At 39.5% G+C, this 19484-nt stretch overlaps 2 protein-coding genes and 1 long non-coding RNA gene across 8 annotated transcripts; 1 reads left to right on the forward strand and 2 right to left on the reverse strand.

Annotated features, from left to right (window-relative positions):
- Nucleotides 1–159: 159 nt before the first annotated feature.
- Nucleotides 160–14467, reverse strand: LOC113213819 (nucleoprotein TPR). Of its 6 annotated transcripts, none has more exons than XM_026433004.2 (20): nt 14323–14467; nt 13252–13629; nt 12671–12820; nt 11637–12006; nt 8998–9143; nt 8820–8903; nt 8565–8738; nt 8128–8427; nt 7854–8045; nt 7586–7764; nt 7341–7506; nt 6799–6894; nt 6300–6575; nt 6074–6214; nt 5695–5775; nt 5066–5188; nt 4626–4790; nt 4434–4523; nt 3531–3561; nt 160–2751 (listed from the first exon to the last, which is right to left on the reverse strand). In XM_026433004.2, the coding sequence occupies exons 2-20, from the start codon at nt 13621–13623 to the stop codon at nt 2645–2647; spliced, it is 3243 nt and encodes a 1080-aa protein (XP_026288789.1). In that variant the 5' UTR covers nt 13624–13629; nt 14323–14467; the 3' UTR covers nt 160–2644. The 6 variants fall into 6 exon arrangements, with proteins under 6 accessions (XP_026288789.1, XP_052121300.1, XP_026288793.1 ...); XM_052265340.1 differs by lacking the exon at nt 14323–14467 and adding an exon at nt 14076–14197; XM_026433008.2 differs by lacking the exon at nt 12671–12820.
- Nucleotides 14468–14560: 93 nt separating this feature from the next.
- On the forward strand, nt 14561–15147 carry LOC113213826 (uncharacterized). The gene is made up of 2 exons (XR_003303780.2): nt 14561–14709; nt 14808–15147. It is a non-coding gene; the product is annotated as an uncharacterized LOC113213826 (long non-coding RNA).
- LOC113213824 (gamma-soluble NSF attachment protein) lies at nt 14907–19471 on the reverse strand. The gene is made up of 9 exons (XM_026433016.2): nt 19304–19471; nt 18762–18829; nt 18569–18653; nt 18378–18395; nt 18019–18226; nt 17861–17931; nt 17553–17730; nt 17220–17456; nt 14907–17140 (listed from the first exon to the last, which is right to left on the reverse strand). The coding sequence occupies exons 1-9, from the start codon at nt 19360–19362 to the stop codon at nt 17033–17035; spliced, it is 1032 nt and encodes a 343-aa protein (XP_026288801.1). The 5' UTR covers nt 19363–19471; the 3' UTR covers nt 14907–17032.
- Between the last annotated feature and the right edge of the window lie 13 nt (nt 19472–19484).

The following is a 19484-nucleotide window of genomic DNA, read 5'->3' on the forward strand; positions in this document are numbered from 1 at the left end:
TCACCACAGAAAATGGTTTTAGAGTGGTTAGACAGCACCCCATTTTACCCACTGTTAAATTTTCGTGCCACCAGGTCAACACAATCTATTCCTAAACTGGTCTATGTATCCTTTCACTCACCAAGTATAGTAATTAAGGGAAAATAAGGAAAAATAACAGAAGGGTAGACCATATTCATTACCACAAAGAGATACAATAAAAAAATTGACAATGTACCAATATTGCACCATTACCACACAATGAGCTTAATTATCTAATTTATATGGTATAAAATTAAAGAGGAATCTAAACAGGAACGGAATCATATCAGTACAGGCTTTACAGACAGTAAGTACAGCATGGTCATCATACTCTCAAGTTTATCACTGATTATCAGTATCAAAAGGGGTTTCCAAGACATTTACCATGAGTGCTTAGACGTCTAAAATCACAATTTACGTTACAAAAATTCAAAAAGAAGAATGATATTATAGTGCAATATTAAACTAAGTGTAGCAATATGATTTTTGGACAGTAAACTTGTTTCCTCTGCAAACCAAAAATAATAAAAAAAAACAAATATTATAAACAGTAAAAGGAATTAACCATTAGAGTGGTCAGGTGTACACTGGTAATAGGTATTTGGCCCAGCCAACTCTGAAATCACTTGACGTGGAGCAATGCTAACCAGGTAGCCTCTAATAGAAATAGTCATTATAAAAGGGACAAGAGTTCATTTCTTTGTTCCATCTCAAAGCTAGACCCATTCATGGTACAATGATGCATGAGTATTACCATATTTGGCAGACTTCATTGCCCAAACGCAAATCCTGCTGGTTGTGCTTGGTAACAATTGAGCAAGGTAGAAACTAGACACCAATCCACATGTCTTAATGCAGGAACATTGTCACTCATTTGATGAACTGATTGAGTACTTACAACTCAGAGAGAGAGTAAACAAGCTCTTACTGGCAAATTTACAAAATGAATTTTAACTTAACCAAGAGTTTAGAATGTCTTTAACACAAATACACATCTTTCCAGGCTGAAAAGATAAATTCATTAGCAAAAATAATCATGATCACACAGAAATTCACCATGCTGTCAGCTTTCATAGTTTAATAAAAAAAGTTTTAAATACAAGATATAATAGCTAGCAGCAATATATAAAACTGAAAAGGCTTATAATGCAAGATAAAAATGTAGCAGCTTATAAATGCACAATTATTAGTGCTTCAACATAAAGAACTTGGCACTAGAGATTCAAAGGAACATGGTCCCCTGTAAGTCAGCTCTCACAATAGTCTAACTTTCACTGGATGCTGTTATAGCCTGACTAGTATTCACCAAATACAGGTCATAAGGAAGAAAGCTGCTGAATATTTTATCCTGCACTATAATAACATATAGTAGTTTATTTTCAATAATTTCTCATAAACAATAAAGTCACAAAGCATAACAATGAAAAGCTATCATGAAATTAATAAAATCCCATCAATTCATAAATCAAGGATTTATGTTTAAAACTGACATGAGAAGCTTTCCAAAACAAACTTAATCTCATAACTCCCCTTGATGCAAAGGTAACAGCAGCTAACAAGCAACTATATTTTTATTGCTATTAACACTTCAATATCCCATCTGATATATGCATACAAAGCATGTGCCTAAAAAATTCCACTAACAACTATTTTCAAGCAAAGCATCGAAGAATGCATCAGGGCCCGAGAGGACAACTTTCCAAGGCAGATGCCCTGTAAAAACAATGCTTATATCAAAGCATTTTGTAGAATACAAGGGTAGGTTTTACCCTTCTTTTTAAATTACGGTAAATTCATTGTTCTTAGTTCATTATCCAACCCTGAACATCACAATTTAGAGAAAAGTAAAAAGCTAAGAGGATAAAAAAAGTTGATTGTATAAAAAAAATTGTCACACATCTTTAACTATCTATATATGAAATGATGGGAAAATGTTGAAATGTTGATCGCAGCCTCGTCCATGGCAAAACATATAACAAATCAGCAGGAAACTTCATATGAGAAATCATTCTCAATGAGTAAAGGAAGGTTAAAAGCCAAGCCTGGAAATTTTATAAAAAACTTTCCGGATCAAAAGGCATTGGGCATGAAATTAAATACATAGAATTGATCACTGGCTTCTTCAATAAGGAAGGTAACTTTCATCTTCAGTGTCTTAAATAATTAACACATACTTTTGCAAGCCAGAAGCAGATGGAATGTCTCACATAAAATGGCTCAATTTCACAACAAATTGAAACTCAGTTCCTACACTTTATCAAGGTATAATATGAATGAATGAATGATTGGTATGATTTTCTTTCTTGCAAATCACAAGAAAATGAATTCAGTTGTTTTGATAATCAATAGATGATAAAAATATTACAGTACAAGAAAGATCAAGAACACAGTCACATATATTCATATCTCAGTCATTGTGCTTTTACAGCATCAGTTGAAGTATTGGTCTTGCATTCCATAATTAAGTGGCTTACGCTAAATTGTGTGTTATTGTCACACAGCTGCCATAGGCCCTTTCTTGCCACAAGTTTATATAAAGTTCAGACAAATTCATTGAACAGAAATGATTCAAAATATCTTCTTACTATAAGGATGATAATGGCGCTGAAAGTATTTCTTGACCTCATGAAGACTCCATTCTTTCATTGGTCAAAAAATCATCACCTCTCGCTGATAAGTTGGGTGAATGCTGAGGGGACTTAGAGCCTACAGTTTTCTTTTTGAACCAACCTGCCAAAAGACGTACACAGTGTCATTAAGAAAACAAAATGGAAACTACATTATGTAAATAGAGACTTAATAAACATGCATTATAATAGCAACTTAATTTATGTTTTAAGATGAAGATGAGAATTGTCAACTAATATACAACATAAAGAAATGTACATGCAGTTTAAGTACTCAATTTGCGCGTTCATTAGAAAGCAATCTACTTTGATCAGAGGAAATAATTATCAGCATAATTAACTACACCACCAACAAAGACAAAGCCATGCATAAAGCAATGTGAGCACAGTTTGTGCATGCAACAAAGGAAGTGGCGTTCTCTCTGAACTGTTATGGTAGTTGGGATTTAGTTCTTGAGTTAAGAGAATAAGATGAGACAGCTGTATAGGTTTTAGATGTGCTACAGTGGATCATTTAAGGAACCCATAATTATTAACATTCAATACGATGATGAATGGGTTTCCTATCATTAACTATAAACGCTTGCTGGAAATTTTCAGCATTTTGAATGGAATTTTGATTTGAATAGTTAATGACAATTGATAAAACAACGGTATACAATGCCCATCTGAAATTTTCATTTGGAATTCAATGATTTCATCTTCCAAGTTACTTTTGCTACGCAAGCACACAGTGATGTGCGTAAGGTTGTGATAGTCAATCCCAAAAACAAACAGCCAACCAAAAGCACACAATGTCTCTAGTAGTGTGTTGAGCAGTTGCTTGAATATAGAAGCCACACACATGATCAAGCTTTTATTCTGGCATCATTAAATGATTACCTGATAATTTCTTCTTAGAAGAAGCTGCTTTCTGTTAGGATAAAAACACACGGTTATTGAAAAAAATTGTGTCATATGTCCCTGGCCACGTAATGATGGTGAGACTTTTGGACAAATTCTGAATAGCCCAAAAGCCCTGCCTTTACAAAGAATTAGGGGATTCACATATTTTATTGTAATAATAAAATGTTTGTGTTGCCAAAGCTAGAAAGTGTAGTATTTACATGCTAAAGAAAGGAGTGCATTGAAATAGATATGACAGACATACTAGTCACTAACCTATTAAATCTACAACTATTTTTCTAGTCCCAATTCAAACTATCCACCAATTAACCAGCTACAGCTACACACTACAGAGCTAGCAAAAGCTTGAGCTTGCAGCCACATTAGACCATGTAATACAACTAAAATAATTTGATAAACCATAAATATACAGACTCAGGCAATCACAATTCATCTACATGAATGTTAAATTAAATGTAATATGTAATGGTAGAACAACCTATTTTCGTGTAAGACTTTGACACCAAGTATATTACCAGAGCAAGCTGTCTAGAATGTTTACGGCTGCAAAACTCAAACTATAATACCTAGGAGCAAGTATTGAAAAATAAGAAACTTCCAGTGAATGAATAATAATAGTGTTAAAATCAAAAGACTAAAATTTTAGCATAAATTATAGAAATTATAAATGACTGGGAAAAGTTGCAACATTCATGGCATCTCCTCATGGGTTACGGTTATTAACAAAACAAATCCGTACAACAAAACTGCTAAGCTCTACATTAAACCAAAATTCAGTTAGAAACAAAGTAATTCTATCTCAACTAATTGCAACATGTATGCCAATCAATGTTAAAATGTTACCTACACAGTCAAGAATGACAAAGAAGAGCAACTTACCTCAGCAGAGGCTGGTTCCACTGATGGACCGTTTGTGGCACCATTGTGAACAGATGGGACAGGGCTTGCAGGTATTGCTGGGTGACTTTCCTAAAATTACAAGCAACAATAATGTTAATTTGTCATAAAGATGAATTTCAACCAAAAGGAAGTGACAAGACAAAGGTTCTGTAATAACTTCAATTTACAAACCTTCAGTTTTTCTATTTCTTCCTTTAACTGTTGTGAACTAGCCTTCTCTTGTGAAATTGCATTTTCTGTCTCCTCTAAGAGCGACTTCAATTTGGCTAACTGATTTGATTGGTCTAAGGCCTTAGCCTGTTCTGCTGCCAAGTCAGCTGAGAGACGATTGCGTTCCTACAAACAATGATAATTTTGAGATCTCATCCTGGAGTACTATTCAATCTAGGTACAAAGTGAACCATAGGCCCTGTATTATATTGTGGTTATCCTACACCGCATTAAGGTGTGAGGGCAGGTTGCCTTGTCGCTAGGAGCCATAAGGCACCACAGTGAGCGACGATAGGCAAGCCCGCCTGCAAGCCTGCATATGGTACAGTACAACCTCAAAAGCAAGCGGCCTATGGGACATCCTGTCTAACACCAAACTGACAAGACGGATGAATACATACTTCTTTTAGTTGGTCAATTGTAGAGAGTGTATCTTTACTAGTTGAGAGCTGGGATTTCAGGCTATTTCTCTCAGCCTCCACAGATTGAAGTTTGTTCTGGAGCTCTCCTAATTGGGTGTCAACCTTGACAAAGATGAAAACAAAACAGAAAAAGAAAAAATTAATTTTGGTAGAATTATCTATAGTAGCTGGGAATTACATGAAAAGGTTGTATCTCAACACCGTTTTAGCAAAAACAAGTACCATACAAAAAAACAACCAAGTTAGTATGTCATCACAAAAGCACATGCATTTTGAAAAACAATTTTGGACCCCTAAATGTTACAGATACTGTAGAAACTAATAGAAATTGTCTCTTATTTGTGAAAATATTTGTATGTACAATTGATTGAGAAAATTCATAACACAGTTACACACAGGCATTCAAAAGAACAAACTTTCCTGGTAAGAGTTAATGGAACATAATTAATAGAGTGCCAGATTTGTATAGAGAAAAGGCAGAAGCTGAGGACAAGAGAAGTTCTTGATCACAACAAGCTTCATGAAAGCCCTAGAATTTTCTGGAAAAACATTCCCAGCACACACAAAATTTGAAAGACACCATTGAGGCATGGTTAAGAACTTCATACCTCCTGCACGATTGAGGGTAGAGATTTTTCAATACAGTTATATGCAAAGTGAATCCCACAAATATCGGTGCCCGCAGAGGCCTGAAAGATAAAACGGCTACCAATATGCCTTGCATGCTTTGTTAACATAAAGTACTCCGTACAAGTAAGGAAATAGAGAAGAAAATCAGTAAGAACACAGTAATAGAAAAGAGAACTGTCAGGGAGAACATAACATAATTTAAAGTATTTTTTCTTTCTTTCTCTGAGAATTTGGTTGGAATAGATAAAGTTACCAGGCATTATCCCTACTGAAGGGAGTGAAGGCTCCAAACAAGTTACTAGATACATATTCATTTCTGAGAATTGCATGGCAAGAAATGCCACAAACCCCATTTACCTTATCTCCGGATGAATGGTTGCGCAGGTCATCCCTTTCACGAATAACTGTTGCCAGCTCAGCTTCTTTGTCAGCAAGTTGTTGTTGCCACTTAGTTTCTTCAGCCTCTACATGAAGTTGAAGTTTGTTCAGCATACCCTCCTGAAAATACATAATTGTAGGTATAATAGAAAATGCCAGCAAGTAACATTAATGTGTAATCATTATTGACAGTGTCAATACATACAGTGTCTTCGATGATTCTCTTGTAGTTTGTAACCATACCAGACAGTTGTGAGTTACGTTTTTCTAATTCAGCTATAACAGCTGACTGGTCATCATCCGGCAGCTGCTTTGATGACTGCTTACTGCTTAATTCAGTTATATGTTTGCTGACAGCAGCACTGAATTTTTTCACCCATTGGTCGTGCACTTTTTCTTCAACAGTAATGGATGGGAACAACCGCTGGAGTGCTGCTTGCATCTTTTTTTCCTCTGCTACTTGGATGGCTTTTTCAGCCTCCTAAAGAAGGAAGGCATAATGTTAAGAGACTATATGAGAAATAAATAATTTACATATGAAATATATAGGTGTACAGGTAAACTTGACTTAAACCAGATACAAAGGTAAACACTTGAGGAAAGATAGACTTAACAGAAACCAAACTTAAAACATATCACCCAAAACCCCATGCAATACATTTGAAAAGGAGCAAGAATTGAGAGAGCAGAAAGAAGAGACTTACATGAACAACTTTCTCTGTTTCCTGTATTTTTGATTGGAACATCTTTTCTGATGCTGTAAGAGCATCCATGGCCTTGTAGTTTTTATTTCTTAATTCCTAAATGAAAACCACACAAGCTGTTAGATCACTAAAATTTCCAAAGGTATGAGTAGAGTCTGACTACTCTGTATTTAATGCCTGAATTCTTCAATAAAACTACTGTATTTGAGTTCATTGAACTTTTAAGATGTCTGAAGCACGTTACTTTGAATTTAAACTTTAACACAACAGTAAATGTTAATAAATCCAATGACATGTTTTGAAAACAATGACACCTGGCATCTTTTGACACTAAAATTTTACATGAGAAATGTATTCCAACTTTTTTAACCAAACAAGGAAATATCACCATGTTAGTCATGCATAAAAGCCTGAGCAATGCGTAACACCCCAATATATCCATGTCTCATTCATTCTTTTGCATTCAGAGTATCCATTGATATCAAGTTGAAACAAAAAGCAAGGATGCTAGTAGTTTTACTTGGAAATGGTCTTGAACTCACATCATTTTTTTTCCTTTGCTGGTCAAGCTCTGTGGTAAGTAGAGCTACTTCATTTTTGTGGGCATTGATTTCGGACTTCAGAGAGTCAATGGTGCTGCTGGCCGACTTCTCTGCTTGTTTGACTTGTTCAAGTAGCTCTTCTACTTGCAAATCTTTTTCTCGCAGGCTAGTAATAAGAAGAGGTAAAAAAGTGAGAACTATATACTATAATTTGAGCAATAATATAAATCCTATTGAACACTTACTCATTTATTAATTGGGCTGAGGCAAGTTTCCCATCAGCATGCTTCTCCTCCACAACATCACCATTCTCACGTCCTTCAGCTGCAGGACGTTCGGTGACCGCAGTAACCTGAGCAGCAAGTGATTCATTCTCCTCTCTTAACTGACGAGCCTCCTTCTGAAGTTGACTCACAAGAGAAAACTAGAGAGTAAATACAATCGATTATTCATCTTTAACTACCCTGTAAGAAGTGACAAGAAAAGCTATTACCTTAAAATTAAGAAACTAACCTGGGAAGTCAAAGATTCATTTTCTTCACGGAGTTTGGAAACCTCTGCAGCTTCAGCAGAGAGTTTCTCTATTTCAGACTGCCGTTGAGCAGAAAGGTCCTTCAGCTTAGCCAGTTCAGAGCTGAGTTGTCCTTCTCGCTGCCTTGCGGCAGATAACTGGCGTTCAACTTCCTCCTTAGCAGCCTTTATTTCCTAATGGAAATTAAAACCCAAACATTGTTTTGAAAATGTCATTTAATGGAGCCAAAGGAGTAGTTGGTATTCCAGTACATACGTTCAATTGCTTTTGCTTGGAGTGGACTTCTCCCTGGTTAGAGTTCTGAGCATTCTTTAGTTGTTCCTGAAGTTGGGCGACTTGAGCTGACAATAGTTCACACTGTTGAACAGCAGTTTGGTTCTCTCCAACTTGTTGCTGAAGAATACCAATCTGATTATTTTGTCCCGAAAGCTGTAAATTCAAGTTAGCAATATGATGTTCCAATGTCTGTTGAGTTTGCATGGCATTTTGCGCCTGACCAAGCTCATCTTGATATTTTCTGATGAGTTGGTGTTCTTGATCCAGCTGGTGCTTCAACTGTGTAAAAAATAGTAAATATTTGAAGATTTAGACAGATGAAATTTGAAAATTGCTAACAGATAGATAGTATATGACAAAGGTAGCAATGGACTAATAAAGTGCTAGGCACACAAAGAAATTTGAGTAACCCATACCTGCTGAAGTTGTTGGGCAAGAGTGTGCTTTTCATGATGGAACTTGGCGGTAGCTGCGGCAATCTCATTGGTGCGGTTTAGAAGCTTTTCCTCCAGCTGTTTGTTGACAGCAGTCAGACGGGAGCGCTCAGAGTTGGACTCAGCACGCACTTCCCTCAGTTTATTTTGCAGAGCCTAAAAATAGTTAAGGTTGAAAATCTGTTCACAGTCATCCATCACAAGCTCTACAGACAGCAAAAAATAAAGAAATATTACCAAAGAAGCTGATTGCTCCTCCTGTAAGGCCTTCTCCTTCTCAGCATATGCTTTCTTGAGCTTCATCATAGGATCCTGTCGCCCCTGAAACAGACAATGACAAAGTAGAAAAACTAAGGCAATCAACATCTTACCATCCCAGCAGAAAATCAAATAAATTAAATTTGCAACAAGCTACCTCATTCCATTCAGCAACCTCTGTCTCTGATCCTTGCTGTTTGTTCAATAACAGATCAATCAGATTTTGAATTTCAGAACGAGAAAGTTCAGCTTTGTGAATAAGAGGCTCCAGTAGATTGGCATTGATACCATCACGACCAGCAGCTAGAAAAAGAGATAAATATGAGGGTGAGTACATCTTCACCGCCTAGATAGCTTTTTCAAAGCAGGAGGGCGGGATAATTAAATGAATCTCCAAACATGGCAGAAGCTCTTGAGAATTTCCAGCTTAGTAGGTAACAGATTTTAGTTTGTATTCATTGATTCTTTGACATGAGAGTGAGCGGGCGCGTTGGTGCGTGTGTGTGTGTGTGGGGGGGGGGGGGGGGGGGGGGGGGGGGGCAGGCATTTCAAAATTTCTTGGGATTTTCCTGACAAAATCCAGACAAAGGAGAGTTTTCCTGAGATTTTAAAAAGAGTGCCTGGAGGCTCAAAGCTGCGCTGAGAGGGGCGGGCCACCGCCACCGCGGCGCTCACTGTCTCTTGGTTGGTTTATCGCACCTGAAGCCACTTTTCCAGAAAATTTTACCCCAATTTCCAGATTTTCGCGACATTTCAAAACCTCAACATTTTCCTGACGCGTGGCAACCCAGGGCATGCCTGCGACTCTATCGAGCCGGCCGGAATTGTCGATGGGCGCGCCAAATTAACGACACAAGGACCTTGTGAGGACACGCCACGCCACGGGGCGGGCGCGGACCGGACCGGCGGAGCCAATGGGCCACTGGGCTCATTGGAGCGATGGGGGGAAGAGGGGGGGGGGTAATCGACCGCTCAATTTCCAAAGAAGAATTCATTTCCATGATACGCCCAGACGACAACGGCAGATCAATCGCTACAGTAAATAAATTAATCATTCATAAAAGCCGAACCGTGACGAGGGCGGCGGGAGGCAAAGACGTCTGCTGAGCCGCTTGGAATTCCCCCCCCCCCGACCTCTATTCCTCCTCACTTTAGTTTCAAAACAGAAATTTCTGTTTATTTACATGTAAAAAATTGAGAGAGACAAACAGAAGAAGTCCGTCTCCAGCATCGTGGTGGCAAGCTTTGGCACGGACTAACAATAGAGCCCTAACCAACAACACAGTGTGGGAACAGCGCGGGTCGGGCTCGTCACACACTGTTTACGCATGCAAGTGCCGATAGGAGGACGGGGTGGGGGTGGGGTGGGAGACCACTGACTGGACTGGACAGCCCAAGAAGTCGACCCGAGCCACGACGTTGGTCCCACGTCCCACGGTAGATAGCAGCCCGAAAACGGCCATAGCTTTTTCTAAACTTAAGAATAGCATCTTCATCAGAAGTTACCATCACGATATGAATGCTATAATTTGAAACAAAAACAACCTCCTCCGTCGTCCTCCGTGGAGGCCTCATGGAGGCCTCGTGGGAGGGGAGGGGAAGGGGGGGGGGTGTGGCTTCACGTTCGCGTAGGGTGGGTGCAGCTAGTGCAGCAGGTGACAGCGAAAAGTCCTCCCGACCGCGATAAGAGTTCGGCCCGGCGACGAAACAGCTTAGTCAGAGTGACAGGAAGGAGGGGGTAGAGAGCAGCAGTTCGGCTTCGAGCAGCGCTCGCGCGCCTCCTGCCGGAGCAGGGAAGTCCTCTCTGAGCGCAGCGGGTGACCGGCAGAGGGAGGTCCCCATCATTGCAACATTGCACCACGCCACGCTCGCCTTGCCCGCCACGAGGAAGAGCCGCGATATGACCCACTTGGTAGGGATTTGCACCCCCCTCCCCCTACACACTTCTGCAGGTATGTAATACCTGTCCTACGAGCGTCAGCCGTCCACGACAAAGTCTCGCGCGCAGGATGTTTGCGATAAGATAAGACACAGAAAGAACACGAGAGCGCTCGTCGCTAATCAGCCGGGCCCGTGGAACAGGGATTTCAGAAACAACTAGCACGCCCCTCCCCCTTCCGGGCCAGCAAGTGTTGCTTTATTGAGCTCGCCGCGCGCAGCTGCAGCCATCTGCAGCCGGCACAACACAAGATCCCCCCCCACCAACCGGCCAGCCACGAGACGAGTCCTCCGAGTGAGAGGCCGCGGGCCGCGAAGGAAGGGAAGGGCAGGGCGGACGTCGCGGGGACCGTTATGCTGCCCACACCCACAATATCAGAGAGATGGCGGGGGGGGGGGGGCCTCAGCAGCTAGCAGCCTGCATTGCCACCACGAGCCGTACCCGCGCGCCACCCTGCGAACGTACGGATTCATCCGGGATTCATCCGAATTCGTTTTGGACCAAAAGAGCCCAGCTGACACCGAAGGCGGCCCACGCTGCGCGGTCCACGACGCTTACGCAACAGCCGAACAATTCTGTTCGTTTTGTTAAGCGCCCCCCCCCCTCCCTTCCCCTCCCCCGCTCCGCCCAGCCGGCGCGTTGACAGCCACGTCGCCGTCGGCCGGGCCGGCACCACCGGTCAAGGTCGAGAGGAAATGAGGGGGAAAAATGGAACAGATTCTCTTCCCTCGGTTGGGTTTCCTCCGGGGCGCTTGGCTCGCCCCGAGGATTCCCCCCCCCCCCCCACATTTTCTCCTGACGCTCGTGTCGTTGACATTCCCCTCACTGCAAGCCTCGCCCCAAAGGATTCCACTTACTCATCTGCTCCAGGGTGAGCTCGCCCTTCTTCTTCTTGCTCTTGCTGGGCGCTGGCGCAGACGCGCTGACGACACTGGCGGCCACCGCCACGACTGTCTCCTGCACCGGGGTCTTCTTCTCCTCCTTTGGCACCGGGGCAGCCTTCTCCTGCTTCTCGAGGGACTCCTTCGCCGCGGCCTTCGGTTCAGCCTTCTCCGCCTTTAAAACGTTGTTCGCCTTCTCAGCCTTGGCAGCCACTTGCTTCTCTGGTTTAGCTGCCTGGGTCTTTTCCACCTTGGGGGCAACATCTTTCTTCGCTGCCTTACTTTTTTCAACCTCGATCAGTTTAAGAGTTGCCTTTTTGCCGGTCTGTTCCGCTGACTCATCCCTCTGAAAAAAATATTTAAAAAAGGAAGTAGTTGTCAGCATCAAATGAAAACTGCATTGGCAAGCACAGACAGATAACAGATATGTGCAGAATGAATGGGAGGTGAATGCCTGATAACATTTAGACAGGCTACAATACAACAAAAGCAATTTATGCAGCAGCTGCCTTAACTGGGCATATTATTGCTGTACCACGAGCTAGAACTTTCACATTTGAAGGATAAATTGCATATCAGTATAATGACACATTAAGGCATATGTTAATATGTAATAACAGAGTCATGCAAAGAACAGGGTTGTTACAAGTATTCAAAACTGAATTTATACAACTGACTTTGCAGACAAAATTTTCCACATTCTCAGAAATAAATTAAAGAAATTTCATGGTGGTAGTGACACAAAAGAAAACACAAGAAGTACAGCTTGGCAACATCAAGGAACTCTTTCTATCTTACTCCTGCTTACCTCCTCCTAATTTCACTAACCACTTGCATTTTAACAGAATATTTCCTTATTTCGAGATTTGTAACAACCCTAAAAGAAGGCAGGTAGGTAGAAGCAGACCTGCATTGGAGTGATCTAAACAGGACTTTCTATGTAGCATAACTAAACATTCATCTACATATACTCTATTCTACTCAGACACCGACATTGAAAAAGAACTTACACTCTGGCGGCGCATTTCCAAATCGTCTTTGGGGTGGATTGTCTCAAAATGATTGACATCAAGAGGAGGACTAACTTGCAAAACTAACTGAGCATCATCTTTGTTAATGAGAATGGGTTTTGCCTTAGTTACCTTTTTCTTCTTTTTTTCCTGGAAAAAAGCTGGCCTTGATGATTCTACCTTACAATCTTATAGATCCAAGAAAATTAATGGTTTTTGCTGAGGGGAACCTTTTTTGAATTTAGATTACCGTTCTTGTTACTCAAATCCAGATGGACAATTGATTATGAAACAATTGTGGAGGAAGGAAAATATGGAAACCATGAGTGATTAACCATAGACAGCATTCAATTAGTGAACCTCCACCATTTGGGTGATACAATATAAGAAGCCATTTCCAAAATTTCAAGGAAAATAATTCCTTAATTTTCAGAATTTGATCATATTACAGTGAAATTTTGAATGAAGTGGGAGTTGATACCATTGAATGGAATGATAAACCAGGGACCACTGTTAGTATAACTTCCTATATTCTTACATTACATTTATTTTCTTTTTGGACCCTATCTCATTCAACTTACCTGAGTGGCTGAGGGAAGTGGTTCATCAATGATAGCAGGTTCAGCAACAAATGCTACATGTTGGTTCTTGTGGTGAGAATGAGAATTCTGATCGATTTCATCACTAGACACACTGTCAGTAGTTTCTCTCATAGCAGCAGCCTTCTCAGACTTCTCCTTAACTTTCTTGCCAGCTTTCTTCAATTTCTTCTCCTTCTGCTTTTCTTTGGCTGATTTTCCCAGGAAAAAGGCATCTTCTGAGCGTTGTCGCTGTTCAAGAATAGCTTCTTCATAAGTCTTTTCTTTGGTGCCGTAAGTCATAATGAAGTACACAGCTGTGCCGATGAAGACGGTCACAAGCATAGCAACACCAAAGATGAGGAGGAACTCCATTTTCCCCTGAAACACAATGGATCATTCTGGTTAGGCGTTGAATTAACTTGATCTAAAAATATTGGTTGGATTACAAGAAACACATAACTGAGAAGAAAGCATGTAAAGAAAATTAATTTTTCTTCACAAAACATAATTTTAAAACATTAACCAAAAATTCGAGGAATTAGAAAAGTAGTGCTTAAGCCCATAGACATCTTTCAGCAATCAGTCAAGTCTCCAAAACAGACTAAGGGATTACAAGAGAATTCGTCAATGAACCCACTCGTAAAATTGAAGGAAACGGGCAGCTGCACCGAAGAGAAACGTGTACTCTAGTCAGAACAAAATCATGTAAAAAAGATAAACTCGCGGCTTTGGCAGAAAAAGGGGGCGAAATATAAGCCACCGAGGTGACGAAGAAACTTAGAGAGATTCAGAGTTGACTGGAAGGGGGCACATTATTCGCTTACTTCCAGAGACCCAAATATAATTTTTGACACTTCCGCACATTGCCCGGCCACTAGGCCCCTTGAGTTATTTATAATACGCAAGCTTGCGAAGCTCTAGCGCTGGCCCAGGTGAGCGGTTGGCCTATCTACGTGTAGGCTTAAGTTAGGTTAATTGCAGAACGCCGAAATCATACAACTTGTGAGGTGAGCTCTTCCGAAACATTACCACTCGTTAGAGCAGTATTTGGGGTGAAGTTTTGATACTGACCCAATAATATTTTCACTGATGGGGAGAAAACGGGTGGTTGCCAACTCGTCTGCTTCAGATTTAGACGTACACGAACCACTCGCCCGACAGTAAACCAAAGGCCGAACAAGGGCTCTAAGCGCGGAGAGAGCCGAGCGCTGATTGGGCAGTTTCTTGCCACGTCTGGAGTCGGGCTCGGCGAATGGCCGGCACACACACAAAAGGATCTCTCTCACACACACTCGGGACCAACACTACCACAAACGCGCGGAGCGCCCGTGACCGGCGCGGACCATTTCGGAACATTACTGATAATTATTTCAGGCAACTGTCGTTGAATAAATCTGACTTATCGAACAGGAGGCTAAAATACTCTTGTATGGCTTTTCGGGCGAGAAACCACCCCAGGTAACCAGTTTTGGAGGACGCGCCCTACGCCCGCCGGCCGCGCTTCTTTCTTTGCAAACTTCCCTCTAACAATGATTGTCGTTCTTGATATGATGGAGCGACGGTTAATTCCATCTGATTCGTTTCAATCTCCATACGCCAGGAAAATGTGCGGCGAAAATACTGAGATGAGGAAGGAATGGCCATAGAGTTGAGGATTATTTTTTTTAAGGATTTTATTCATTTTTTTAATAACAAAAGATTAATTTGTACATGATGAACCACATTTCACATTTGCATATGATTAAAAACAGCCTACATATTAAGCAGGTAAAATGTAAGTCACAGCAAAAACTATGTAAAATGGAAACTACAGTACCTCGATATTTAATATAAGAGGGTGCAAACAAGATTTACTTTATAATTTGAAATAAATATGTAAGATTTTTGAAAAATATTGACACTGTGCAAAGGATGTTTCCAAAAACATTTCTTATCCTAAGATACATAGTAACTTGCTTCATTTAAAGAAAGAGGTAACAATCATCAAGGTCTAACCTTTTCATCGATGGAAAACAACAACAAAGTAAAGGTACTCCACATCTAGCACCAATAGTTAATACACATAGGTAGTAAACAAAACAAATTGGAACATTCATAGGTAACCTTATCATATCATTTAAAAGGTAGCAGCCTTGTGCACCTAAAGATGAAACTGACCGTCAATAAATAATATACAGGAGTATCCAAAAACAATATTCATTGTTGCATTCCAAAGCTTGTAAGTGAGAAAAAGTCCCAAAAGCAGAGGAGCACACTTGATTAAGACTCCATTATCACCTTTGAACTGATATATAGGTAATGATAGCTATACATATATAGATATATATAACATTATTGCTCGACATTTTAACTGTCTGAACACTTATAAATATGCCAAATATATAGAGCAGATAAAATAATTTTTTTCAAAGTATCCTTATTCTTGGATACAAAACAATCAGAAATAGAATTATCGAAATAAAATAGACAATTTGGCAATAACAAGCTATGTTAAGACACATCATGACTATGCCACAATAGCAAAGAATAACGCTGATATACATACAGTACATTTTTGTAATACAAATGACTATCACAGGCCTACAGAAGCTTAATTACGGAGAAAAGTTCTTGTAAGACATATCTGGCTCAAGCCAAAATGAATTCTGGCAACTTCCAAGTACAGTACATTTTAAATGATATTTAGCAGATATGCCCAAAATCTGTAAAAAGAGCTTTACAAAAGGAGCCAGTCACTCCAAAAGCTGTTGGTCTGTTTCTGAGAAAATTCCAGTAACAACCACTTCTTAGATTTATTTGAACATACTGTACACACAGAGAAATATCACTTCCATCCAAGCAACCCATGCCTATTTGATAAGTGATTTGATACAATTCTCACAAACAAATCAAAAGGATGGATAATTGTTTTATCTAGAAAAATTTGATTGAAAATAATGTAACCAAAAGAAGGGTCTGTTTCAAAGGTCAACGGTTACAACCGCGTAAAAGCAGGGTTATCGATTCCCACCCTCTGTCTCACAATCTAAACCTGACCTGTTCTCAGCAGAGGCAAGGGCCAAAACTGAATCCGATGCCACGTATATGTGGTAATGACTTCATTGTTTAAAAACTCAATAATGCTAAATACATAATTGAAAATTTCTATTAAAAAGTCTACATGTTACCAAAATTAAGGACTTGTACAGGTAATTCTAAAGTTGTCATTTTTTTTATTTTATTTTTTGAACAGATAAACCATTGTCATTTACTGTAATAACAACACAGTGAGCAAAGAGCTGGTGGGAAAATTTAATTTGCATATCAAAGGAAGAAAGAAAATATACTTGAACAATAGTTGAACTGATGGGCAAGAAGCAAAATCTTTTCTGGTGAAAATTCATGAAGAGTTATTTAATTTGAAACAGTATTAAAATGTGTGTTCTCAATGAACATTGGATAAAAAAGGGACAATTTTCAGAAAAAAATTGACAGCATTGATTTTAACCAAACTATTCTTTCTAAAATATCTACATGACTTTTAAATAAAAATGAAACAAGGCACCCCAGTCCCTTGCCCTCCATAATTTAAGAAATTTCAGCATTTCCTCTGCTATCATGTGTTCTGAAACAATTAATTTTTGTGTCTTATCCCTCAAAAAATTAACACAATTGGAAAACAAAGACACTTAAAAAGAAAATTAATGTGACACTACTCCAATACCAATTGTTGAAGTAACAGATATAACAGTATTGCCATCAGTCTATAGGTAAAACCATGAACTCTACAATCAGCTCAGGTTCAGCATAGACCGCCCTCATACTCATCTTCACTTCCTGGAGTGGTAGCAGCAACAGATGAGGCTGCTGGTGCACTATGCTCTCCAACTGATTGACCACTTTCTTCAAACTAAAAATGTTGAAAACTTGTTAGTAAAATACCTTAATGATACTGTTGTAAATGATCATTGAGTGATTGAAAACCTTACATCAACTTGAGCTGAGGCCGTTTGAGACGATGCATTTGGGGAGACATATGATGGAGCCGCATTCTCTCTCACAGTTGCCTTTGGGGCAACTGTGGTAGGCTGAGGCAAAGGCAATTCTCGTGCAAGTCTTGCATACTCTACATCCATGTGTTTAATAAATGGACTGTTCAAAGCTCGTTTCACAGTATCAGAGTCTTCTTCATCAAATCCTTGAAGAAGCATTTCTAGGGTTTGAACCTACAAGTCATCACAATACACAAAAGAAATATTCCATAAATTTTTAAAATTTTAAATGAAATACTTTAGATAAGTTTAGATTTTGACTTGTTGTACCTCAGGAGCTTCACAACAATTTCCCCATTCCTTAAACGCCTTTTCAGCAGCTACATAGTCACCTCTTGCCAGCTGAACTAAAACAAGAGCCACTGCCAGCCTGCCAATGGCAGGTACGTGCTCTGATTGTTCATGCAAACCCATTTCTCGTCTTATAGCATCAGCAGCTTGATCATACCTTTTTAAGAAAGTAAGAAAGAAAACATAAGTTTCAGAGTTAGGGCTAAATATTAAAAAGAGAGATGACACAGCTATCAGTGAAAAATTGTTCACAGGTTTTGTTCAGCCAAAGAGAAAAAGATTCATACCTTTTAAGCTTAACAAGAATCCTTGAGACTTTGCCAACAAATTCTGCTGATTGTCTTACATTATTCTCAGTCTGTAATGATATAATAATTTAAAACCATATTTCAAACGCCAGTTAGAAAAAAACAACAACTTAAAAACATAAGGGCATATTACAGACCATTGCAACATCTGCAGCATGTTGATTCAGCTTGAGGGCCTCTTCTGGATGCTGCTCTTCAATTATTTTAGCTGCTTTATCCAAAGCAAGAGCTCCTGATTCTGATGAGCCATGCTGCTGATACAAGCTACAGGCTTTCTCTGCCAAAGACGCTACTTCTAATAAATTTCCAAGATCCCTACTCATCAGCATGGCTTGCTCCAAGCATCTGAAAACATTGGGTTTAAAGGAAGTCATTACGGGCAGCTTGAAATGAACCACATTGAATTTGATAATTTGAAGTGCTAGAATTGTTAAAACAGATTTTCCTTAACATAGACTGAATAAGAAGAAAATGGAGAAAATGACTTAAAACTTACTTGGCGGCATGAAAAAATCTATTGACAAGTTAAAGAAAAGTAACATGTAGTAAACAACACAGTAAAAGTGACCATGTTCATACCCTGATAATAATAATTTAGATTATAATAAGTTAGATTGAAATAGATCTTGATTGTCTAAGCGGTTCAAGCGTGGGAATCTACTCAAGTGGTAATATCATAAAGGATACGATCTATTTTGTTTATAGCAGTCAGCTGCTTTGAAGAGACAGTCTTTGCATTGTTGGAAGGACCGAGCATTCCGAAAGCAAGTAGCTGCAAAAAACAAAATATTAAACCAAGACTGATACCATATCGTAAGATGTTATATCAAAGCACATTCAATGAAGACAATAAAAAATCAGCTACTGAAATAAAATTTACCTGCTCTGTTGTACTCATCTGCAGCCGAGTCATAGTCTGGTCTCCATTTCAAAAGTGATGTTTTAAGGCTGAAAAAAATTTCACACTTGATCAATAATAACAAATAGCTAAACGATACGTCAGAAAAACATTCTAAACTAAGTAACAAGCACAACTGTAAAATTATGATTTGATTCATCATTGTGAAATTTGATAGGATGGAAAATTTTATGATTGAACTGATACAAAAGGAAAATGCCTGGTTAGTTTAGTACAAAAAAGGAAGGCAAGTAAATGTTAAGGCATGACAACAAAAATTGACAGCCCTTCCTAACCTAAATCTTTGAACGTCTGAGGTTTTGGTATTCATAAACAGGATTAAACCATTATGACAGAGAAGAGTGAAAGCTTCTGAATGACACATACGTTTGGCTTTAATTTCTGATGTCACTTGCACTAAGTAACAAACAAAAACAGACTTCCACTGACACGAAATGAGAAAATCAATACATATGCTGAGGGCTCAAAGAATGCTTTATTTTCGAAAACATAAACAAGTTTACCACTTTTCTGCGTTCCTGATACATTCCAGTCCTTCTTCGATCTTAGGATTTTTCGACATAGCTGGTGTAAGGTCACACCTTTCTGTCAATGCAATGTGTAAGCTGTCAAATTCGCAACCCCACGTTACCCCCACGTAAACGCAGCCTGCCTGAGCTGTCGCTGTGCTGGGAGGGGGGAGGG

Source organism: Frankliniella occidentalis, unplaced genomic scaffold, assembly GCF_000697945.3.
Source record: "Frankliniella occidentalis isolate FOCC.00 unplaced genomic scaffold, Focc_3.1 Scaffold26, whole genome shotgun sequence".
Lineage (NCBI taxonomy): Eukaryota > Metazoa > Arthropoda > Insecta > Thysanoptera > Thripidae > Frankliniella > Frankliniella occidentalis.